General features: G+C 45.9%; 1 protein-coding gene across 5 annotated transcripts in view; it reads left to right on the top strand.

Annotated features, from left to right (window-relative positions):
* The window catches only part of LOC143284028 (uncharacterized), a 244453-nt gene that overhangs the window by 54695 nt on the left and 179758 nt on the right, over positions 1-10000 (top strand). The window contains exon 1 of one of the 5 annotated variants that reach the window (XM_076590594.1): positions 8683-8963. The exons of the other annotated variants lie outside the window; for them this stretch is intronic. Within the exon in view, the coding sequence (XP_076446709.1) occupies positions 8866-8963 (98 nt within the window). The 5' untranslated portion in view covers positions 8683-8865. Of the gene's footprint in view, positions 1-8682; positions 8964-10000 lie in introns of those variants that run through there. 5 annotated transcript variants of the gene reach the window in all.

The raw sequence follows: 10000 nt of genomic DNA, 5'->3' as shown, positions 1-10000 counted from the left end.
GCGTGCGCGTGCGTGTGTGCGTGTGTTTGTGTGAGTGTGTGTGTGTGTGTGTGTGTGTGTGTGTATGTGTGTGTGTGTGTGTGTGTGTGTGTGTGTGTGCGTGTGTGTGTGTGTGTGTGTGTGTGTGTGTGTGTGTGTGTGTTTGTGTGAGTGAGTGAGTGAGTGAGTGAGTGTGTGTGTGTGTGTGTGTGTGTGCGTGTGTTTGTGTGAGTGTGTGTGTGTGTGTGTGTGCGTGTGTGTGTGAGCACGCGTCCCTCTGGTGTAGTTGTATTCTATTCTATTATATTGCATTGCATTGCATTGCATTGTATTACTCAGTCACAACAGATTTATCTGTGTGAAATTCGGGCTGCTCTCCCAGGGGTGAGTGCCACCCATTTAAAAAATTGTTGTTGTTGTTGTGAGCAAGTGTATTTGTTTCCTTTCAGAGCGGATCTTTTCAAATATAAATTTGCTTGGGACAACACTTCTGTTGCCGTGGGCTCTTTCACTTGCGCTAAGTGCATACAACCCAAGGTTTATCGTCTCATTCAAACGACTAGCGTCCAGACCACCACTCGGAGTTATTAGTGAAGGGAGAGAAAATACTGGTAAATACGGGATTCGACCACGTGCGCTCAGATTCCCTGGATTCCCAAGGCGGACGTGTAACCAGTAGGCCACCACTGCACGTTATGTTCTTTACTGAACCGTAGGACTTTTAAATACGGCCACTCTAGAGAGTCGTATCTTTCTATGAATTTAAACAGGTTTATAAAGAATTATTTAACTAAATTTAGACTCGGAGTTTCATCAATATGTAAGCATTCGTTAAGATATAGAAGAAATCCTGCACTGCAGCTAGTATGTCCATTATATAAGTCAGCTGAAGAGAATGAATTACATTTTGTGTTTCTTTGCCCTGCATATAGTGATCTCAGAGAAGAATTTATTCCAAGAAAATGTTATCGTGATCAATGTATGTTTCGGCTGAGCCTTTGGTTTTCATCATCCAACAAAGAGATAATATGGAATTTATTACTTTATTAATATAAAGCCTTAAAAAGCCGTGCAGTTGCTGTCAGTTAGTAATTATATATTGCTTGATGAGATGTTTTCTTTGTATACGATTACGATTGTAACTTACTTGTTCAGGTCCCTTCAGAATGGGGCGATGGTCTTCTGAATAAATATAATTCATTTCATTTCATTTCATTTCCCAGCCCTTGTTCCTTTCTTGCTGTTGACGTTGGACGCTGATGCAAGGTGGCAGAATGGTCAAGGCGTCAATCTGCCAATGCGGTGTCCGAGAGGGTTTGGGTTCGGTTCCCGCTCTCGCCTTTCCGCCCAAGTCGAACAGGAATAATCAAACTGAGCGTCCAGTCATGCGGATGGGACGATAAACCGAGGTCCTGTTAACAGTGCAGCACACACTTGGCGCACTGAAAAAAGAACCCGCGGCAACAGAAGGGTTGTCCTCTGGCAATATTCTGTGGAAGAAATAAACTCTGATAGATGTACAAATATGTAGGCATGCATTCAAAGTGTGATAAATTAAGCGCGTTGGGTTGTGCTGCTGTTCAGGCATCTGCGAAGCTAGTGTACGTGGTGTAGCGAAAAATGGAATTTTCCTCCTGGAGAATGTGAAACTGGACGTGGAAACGGGTTCGCGTTATTTGTTTTTCCCTGGGCGCTGTGTGTGATGGTGCCGTGCTTTATTGAATAAAGCTGTGGGCCCCGCCCGGGAGGGAAGGAGGAAGGGAGGGAGGTGGGGCGGAGAGTAAACACCAGGACACCGAAGGCTTACATATCTTTTCTCCTAGGAGACGGGTAGTTTGTCTTCTGCCTCTTGTGCTGTGCGTCAGTTCTCTTCTCTTCGGCACACTTTCTGTTATTGGCTGCATTGAAGCGGGTCTTGGCCGCCTTCCTTGTCGTAATGCTTGCACGATACGGCACAATGCGATAGGATACGATTAGACTCTGCGCAGTACGTAATGTTTTTACGATACGGAGCGATGCGGCGCGGCACGGCACGACACAATACGACACGATACGACACAACACAGCACGGCACGACAAGACACAATACGACACGACACGACATGGTACGACACGACACGACACAACACAATACGACGCGATGCGATAGGACACGACACGACACGATACGATACGATACGATACGATACGGTACGATACGACACGACACGACACGGTACGATACGATGCGACACGACACGACACGACACACAGTGCGGTGCAATATGACACGCTGCGATGTAATGCAGTACGATACGATTCGATACGATACGATACAGCACAGCACAGCACAGCACAGCACAACACAACACAATACAGCACAGCACAGCACAGCGCAGCACAGCACAGCACAGCACAACACAACACAAACTTTATGAATTCAGCTGGAAATTACACTTGCATTCAGAGGCTCGTGACACACCACAGCCGAGTTTCCGACGCACACAAAAACAAGGTCAAAACATAAAATACATCAGGATGAATATAAACATTGAGGTAATAAAACACAGGAACCCAATGTAGCGTGCGGTATAGGAGATTATTCCTTTATTGATACGTGCGATTGTTGTTGGTTTTTTTTTTTGATGGTTATCTGCTCATGTTTTACCTTACATCAGATTGCATATTATGGATGTGAATCTGATGTCATTTGGTGAATTTTGTTTTCATGTCTATATGTAGATTACCTATCTCCGATTGCTTATAAACCCTTCCCCTAACTCCCGATTTATGTATATTATATGTGCCCATGATAGAAATGCATTAAACATTCACACACACACACACACACACACACACACACACACACACACACACACACACACACATGTATATATATGTAGAACCACCTTTCTCCCTCCCGTGACCTTTATCCTCTCCTGGTGTTGTTCGTGTGTGTAATGTGTGGTCTTCACTGCTGGCCAGGTCTTCACGGAGATGGATGGGATGACGGGGAGTAAAGCCGAATGCAGCAGAGACGAGAGAGGGAGAGAGGGAGGTGGAGACAGAGGAAGAGAAAGAGAGGGGGGAGGGAGGTGGAGAGACAGAGGAAGAGAAAGAGAGGGGGGAGGGAGGTGGAGAGACAGATGAAGTGAGAGAGAGTGAGAGAGAGAGAGGGAGGTGGAGAGACAGAGGAAGTGAGAGAGAGTGAGAGAGAGAGAGGGATGTGGAGAGACAGAGGAAGAGAGAGAGGGGGGGAAAGGGACGTGGAGAGACAGAGGAAGAGAGAGTGGGGGGGAAAGGGATGTGGAGAGACAGAGGAAGAGAGAGAGAGGGGGGGAAAGGGATGTGGAGAGACAGAGGAAGAGAGAGAGGGGGGGAAAGGGATGTGGAGAGACAGAGGAAGTGAGAGAGAGGGGGGAGAGGGAGGTGGAGAGACAGAGGAAGAGAGAGAGAGGGGGGGAGAGGGAGGTGGAGAGACAGAGGAAGTGAGAGAGAGGGGGGAGAGGGAGGTGGAGAGACAGAGGAAGAGAGAGAGAGAGGGGGGAGAGGGAGGTGGAGAGACAGAGGAAGAGAGAGAGAGAGGGGGGAGAGGGAGGTGGAGAGACAGAGGAAGAGAGAGAGAGAGGAGGGAGAGGGAGGTGGAGAGACAGAGGAAGAGAGAGGGGGGGAGAGGGAGGTGGAGAGACAGAGGAAGAGAGAGAGAGAGGGAAGCCGAGAGACAGAGGAAGAGAGAGTGGGGTGGTGGTGAGGGAGGTGGAGAGACAGAGGAAGAGAGAGAGAGAGGGAAGCCGAGAGACAGAGGAAGAGAGAGTGGGGTGGTGGTGAGAGGGGGCATATAGAAAGAGAAGGAAGAGAGAGTGGTAATAGATAGGGAGGGGAGAGTGAAGGTAAGAGAGGGACAGGAGTGGGGGAGATTTAGGGAGGGAGAGAGAGGGACAAAGAGAGAGAGAGAGAGAGAGAGAGAGAGAGAGAGAGAGAGAGAGAGAGAGAGAGAAGTGTGTGTGTATGTGTGTGTGTGTATAGGTATGTACCTAACCAACATTGCAGAGGGAATAGCAAATGAAAAGGTAAGATGAAAAGAAGAAAAAAAAAGGTATGAGAGGAATTGAGAGGGCTTTAGAGGAATAGTGGACACAGACACACACACACACACACACACACACACACACACACACACACAGACACACACACCACACCACACCACACACTCACACACACACCACACCACACCACACCACACCACACCACACCACACACACACACACACACACACACACACACACACACCACACCACAACACACACACACACACACACACACACACACACACACACACACACACACACACTGCTGGAAATACCTCCCGTCACGCCAGACAGCGAGCAGGCACCGCCAGCATCATCATCGTAACTCCGCCCGTCACACACACACACACACACACACACACACACACACACACCTACACACACACACACACACACACCACACACACACACACACACACACACTCACTCAAACACACACACACGAGAGAGAGAGAAAGAGAGAGAGAGAGATGCGTGCTCGTATGAGGTTGTGTATGTATGTAGTTGTGTGTGCGAACGCGCGCGCATATCTCGGTCTCGCTCACACACGCACGCACGGATGCGCATACAGATGAGGACGAATCGGGTATATCGGTTGCCTGCGAAAGGCCTCTTGATTGCCGTACCGGTAATGAAATTGTGTGTCTCCTTGCTGCGCGGAATCACTGCTTCAGGGCTGGCAGCCTCCGTCCACCCAGCCCAACCCAACCCCATTCCCCACACTCTCTCCTTCTCCTTCCCCTCCCCCACCACCAACCACCACCATCCCAAAACGACGCCCCGTTTACTACAGGGATAAAGGATGGACAAGAAATCGGAAGTTAGAAGTCGTTCGAGAAATTGTTGTGTGTTGTGGCTGCTTGGTTTTCGTTTTCGTTGCACAAGAATTTTTTTTTTTTTAGTGTTGTGGAGAGTTTGTGAGTGCCGGACTTCTCAAGTTGTGGGCCTGCCTTCCTTGTGGACTTGTGGGGGAGAGTTGTGTGGTGTGGCTTGTTGAGAGCTGTCAGATACATAGTTATTGTGGTGTGGTGTGGTGTGGTCCGGTCTGTGAGATGTTTCAGATACAGACTGTGATCCGAGGTCGACTGGCCTAGATAGCTAATGTGGAGATGTGATCAGTTTCTGGGCTCTCTGCGGATGGGGAAATCCTAGACGTGTGGGAAGTGTGACAGCTTTGTGAATTCATTGTGCTGCGGTAGTGACGGACTGGTGGCTGGCTATGTTCTTTTTAAAGTACTTGTTTGGTCATTGTTTTCTGAGTTGTGTTTATTTTAGTTTGGCTTCGTTCTGAAAAAAACAACAACAACAACAAAACAAACAAACAAAAAAACAACAACCCCAAAACCAGGGAGGCTTTATTCATTTGGCTGCGAGTGACTTGCCTTGATCGAAATTACCCTTTAAAAAATATTCTATTTTTATTATTATCATTTTCAAATTCATGATTTTTCTCTTTCCATTTTTCTTTTTTCTTTGACGTTTTCCGACTGCCCTTAGTGACCTTCTTTCCTTCTTTCTTCTTCGTCGTTTTCTTTTTGAATTTCCTATTACCCCATCGCTTTTCTTTCTATCCTTTTTTCTGTTTTGTTTCCTTCCTTTTTCGACAAACACTGTCTTAATTTTAAGCCTGAACAAGCAAAACAGATGCATTAGACAAGGCGATCGAAAATATTTTACGTAATGCAGAACATTGTCACTTCTCTTTTTCTTTCTGTGTCTCTTTCTGTCTGTCTGTCTGTCTGTCTTTCTTCATTTATTCTTTATTTCTTTGGCGACGTTTATTTGTTCATCGGGTAAAAAAATTTGAATTTTTTTGTATTCATCCAGTTATGAACATGTATTAGCGTTGCGGTTTGAAAACGAAACAATCAACAACCCCACACGAATTTCCTCATTTAGGAACTCACATGTGTGTTTGTTTTCTGAGCGAAACAACCAGGAAGTCTCACATAAATTTCCTATATTTAGATTCACACAAGTGAGGTGTTTTTCAGAACGAAACAAACAACCCCACATGACTATCCTTATCCAGATTCAGTTCGTTCACCCAAGCGAGTTATATCCAGAACAAAACAAACCCCACACGAATTTCCTTGTTTACGGACTCACATGCGGGTTTGTTTTCAGAACGAAGCAAACACACAAGCGAACTACATTCTTCTCAGAATATGATTACATGTTCAAGTGCTCATGAATATGCGTACAGACATCCAGCTGCTGTCTGTCTCCTTGTCTGTCTGTCTGTCTGTCCCCGTCTCTCCCTCTCCCCCCCCCCCTTTCTCCCTTCCTCTGCCCTCCAAAGTTTGAAACTTCTTTCACATTGTAAACTATACACACCGATTTGTTTCCGCTTTCAGCTTATTTGGCACCCGAGAGCGCGTGACGTGCATGCTCACAGAGGCACAAACGCAGATGGTCACGTGCTCACGCACTTGGCTTGGAACCTTTCCACTCTCCCGCCCCCCTCCCCCACGTCCCCCGCTTCCTATTCTCATTTACTCACTTCAGGGTATTAATCCCCGGTGGAATTATTAATCTAGAAATAGTCATATCATGTAAAAGATCTTGCGACAGCTGAAAAAAGGTGATTTGATTGCTACTGGAGGAACGGCTGCTGGAGGGACTGTCAGAGAGAGAGAGAGAGAGAGAGAGAGAGAGAGAGAGACGGGGGGTGGGGCGGTGGGGGTAGAGAGGGATGAAGGATGACGTAGATGCAGCTTTGGAGAAGAGGAAAGTAAGGAAAGAAAAGGAAAGATGAATTGAGAATGAAAAAAAAAGAAAGAAAAAAAAAAGGAAAGAAAACGCGAAAAAAGGAGAAAAGAAATAAAAGATAGAAAGAAGAGCTGGAAAATGAAAGACAAATAAACAAGGAAACGAAAATGGAGAAACTGTCAAACAAATAATGGGAAACGAGAAAGGAGGGGGGTGGGGGAGAAAGAAAAAAAAAGAAAGGCAGAAAAGACGGAGAACAACAACAGAAAAAAAGGAAAACAAAAACAAAACTGAAAATAAAGAAAAACTGAAAAAGAAACAGTGAAGACGGAAGACAGAAAGTTAAAGCAAGAAATACAGAAAGAAAGCAAAGACAGAAAAACTGAAAGGAATGTTTATGTCTTTCCTGCTGATTTTAGCCAAGGAAAAGGGAAAAAAAGAGGCAAGTCATCGTCACGTTCTCCCGTGCCGTCAATCAATAGATGGCGGAGCAAACTTCTCGCTTTCTGCACGGGCTCACAGACAGAGGTATATGTGGAAAATGTTGAATCAGGGCTTCTATGGATCCGAGTCCAACTCCGGAATGCCAGGCACCACAACGGCCGCTGTCGCTGATGATTCTGCCTGGCTGTTTTTTTATACATCTGTTTGCTTGTCCGTCTCTCTGTATGTCTGTCTGCATGTTTATCTTCCACCCCCTCCTTCTCTTTGTCCCAGTCTTTTCCGCCGTCTTTCTGCCAGTTAAGTCTGTTTTCCTTATTTCTTTTTGCGGCTGAATAAAACGCATAAAGAAAAGCTAGCGAGATTATGTAGGTTCAGAGTGAAAGAAGAGGTTTATTAATAAAGTTTGTGTTTTTGAAATACTTATTCTTTCTTTCTTTCTCTTTTTTTCTGTTTACGCGTCGGGCTTTCTGTCTTTGTTCGGGTGTTTGTCTCTTTTCCTGTGTTTCATGGGCTTGGTGGCGTCCTTGTTGCTGTGTGCTCCATACTTGCACGGGCCACACGCGTGTCATACAAATAGATGTGTGCGCGGGCAGGCAGACAGGCAGGCATTAACAGCATTCAGACACTCACCACCTTACCCTCCCCCCCCCACACACACACCCCACACATTCACACACAGTCGCTCCGTTCCTTGTGACAGAAGCATGCATATTGGATGATTGCGTGCAGCTTTTTGTATGCTTGCACGTGAACACTGTGGCAGGGATGAGTTCTGCTTTCACTGGTAACGGGTGACAGGCGAAAGAAAGCTCACGGAGCGGATTGGTTTGAAAATCTATCACAGTCGGGGGCAAGTTCTATTTTCTGCAAGGTTGCGAGATGACTGTGGCTGAGTCACTGGTGTTGAACTATTGACAGTAAGTTGACCGAGTTGGCGTGGGGGGATTGTGGCGCGCAGGTTACCAAAATCGACATCCGTGTGTGTGTGTGTGTCAGTGTGAGGGCACCTTTAAACCAGTCGGTACGGCCCTTTGCTTTCGTTGACTGGGTGAGGGGAGGCTGGAAAGGCGGAACCTGGCTTCCATCACTGTGTGTGTGATACCTCGGGATGAATACCGCTGTCATGATTCCAGACTTCACGAGTTGGAGATAACTGATTTTTGGTAAATGTCCCCGTCTTCAACAATGTCTCCATCATCGTCAACATTTAATTTCCATGGATTAAAAATAATCTGATGATTTGACTGGAGTAATGAATGGAAAATCGTTTTTAGTTCAACCCGGTATTGTGATAACAGCAGGGATTTTTTCAAGATCAGACCAGAGAGAGGACACCATTGATCCGTAATTTGAACCGTACGACGTGTAGACAGTCATACACAGTGACATATACCCCAGACAGAGCATCATCTGACCTGACATTTATACTTGGGTGGAGTCAGCGAAGAATGGAGCAGCCTAGACAATCGGATGTGACTGGATGTGGGTGTTTGTGCATGAGCGCGACAGGATGACCGAATTTCAACATTTTTTGTGCACGTGCGTATCGGGTTACCCCCAGAACGACAGTGGTGCGTGGCCTGTGGTGGGATAGTGGCAGGTGCTCGTCCGTCGTCATACAGTTCGCCTGCATGGCCATCGTCAGTGTGGAGTGAGAGCGACTATGGGCAACGCGGGCTCCAAGCGAGCCAAGAGTTGTGTGTGCGGCTGTGTGGTGTGCCAGAAACGCCGTGCTCACCCTCAGGAACTGCAGGACGACAGGTAAACCTCTTCTGTACTGCCTGTCATGTCATACTGACTTGATAGAAAACGTGCAGAGATTTACTAAGGAGATTATAGGAATGGGTAGTATGTTCCTGTGAAGAGAGACTTATTAGTTTGAAACTTGCAAGCCTAAAATATGTCCGGTTAAGGGGTGATATGATTGAGACGTGTAAAATTTTGCTTGGACATAATGATCCAGCACGAAACATTTTTAATGCTTTAAATGACAGTACTAATACTAGGGAACGCCCACTAGAAATTAAAAAAAATCACCAAATCTAAACCTTTTCCGCACCTTTTTTTTTTTTTTTTTTTAAATTTTACAAACTGTTGTTAACTCATGGAAAAATCTGTCCAGTCACAACGTCACTGCAGGGACACCTGACAACCAACTCCCGCCCCCCCCCCACCCCCCGCCGCCCCCTCCCCACAAAAAAATAAAAACCACAAGAAGGAATATAGCTTTCAAATAAATTTTGTCCATTGAAAGCTAGCCATAACATAAGCAACTGCGCACTCGTATAAACACTCGTAAAGAATTTTGAAAAAGTCCCTAATGTTCAGATAAAGGGTTGATAAAGCATTTTAAAGCCGTGGCATTGACAAGGCGTGACTTGACAGGTGACCACCTTCAGTACTGCTGTCCGGATAACTCTTTTTTGTTTGATTTTCACCCAGATCTGTTCCCACAATCAACGTACTGATTTTGTAAAGCGTCGTTTCACTTTGTATTGTTTGAAGTTCTGTCAAGCAGAGGAGGCGTTACGGGGCTCAGACAGATACTTATGATCAAAGTTCAATCTTTCTTCTTTGCACATCCATCACGCGAAACATTGACCGTATTTCTACTACAGACACGTTCAAGTGCCTAGAACGAAGAGTAGCGTCTTTAAAGCGGTTCGCGACATGACTGAATTAGTGAAAAAAGGAGAGAGAGAAACGAAACGAAACGAAACGAATTTTTTATTTCAAAAGGGTAGTGTAGTAAGCACAGCTGCTTTTTTTTTTTTTACACCCATCCCCCAAGGGCAAAG

Source organism: Babylonia areolata, chromosome 7 (genome assembly GCF_041734735.1).
Source record: "Babylonia areolata isolate BAREFJ2019XMU chromosome 7, ASM4173473v1, whole genome shotgun sequence".
Taxonomy (NCBI): domain Eukaryota; kingdom Metazoa; phylum Mollusca; class Gastropoda; order Neogastropoda; family Buccinidae; genus Babylonia; species Babylonia areolata.
The sequence above is the reverse complement of the archived record's forward strand: the minus strand, read 5'-3'. Positions and strand labels throughout refer to the sequence as shown.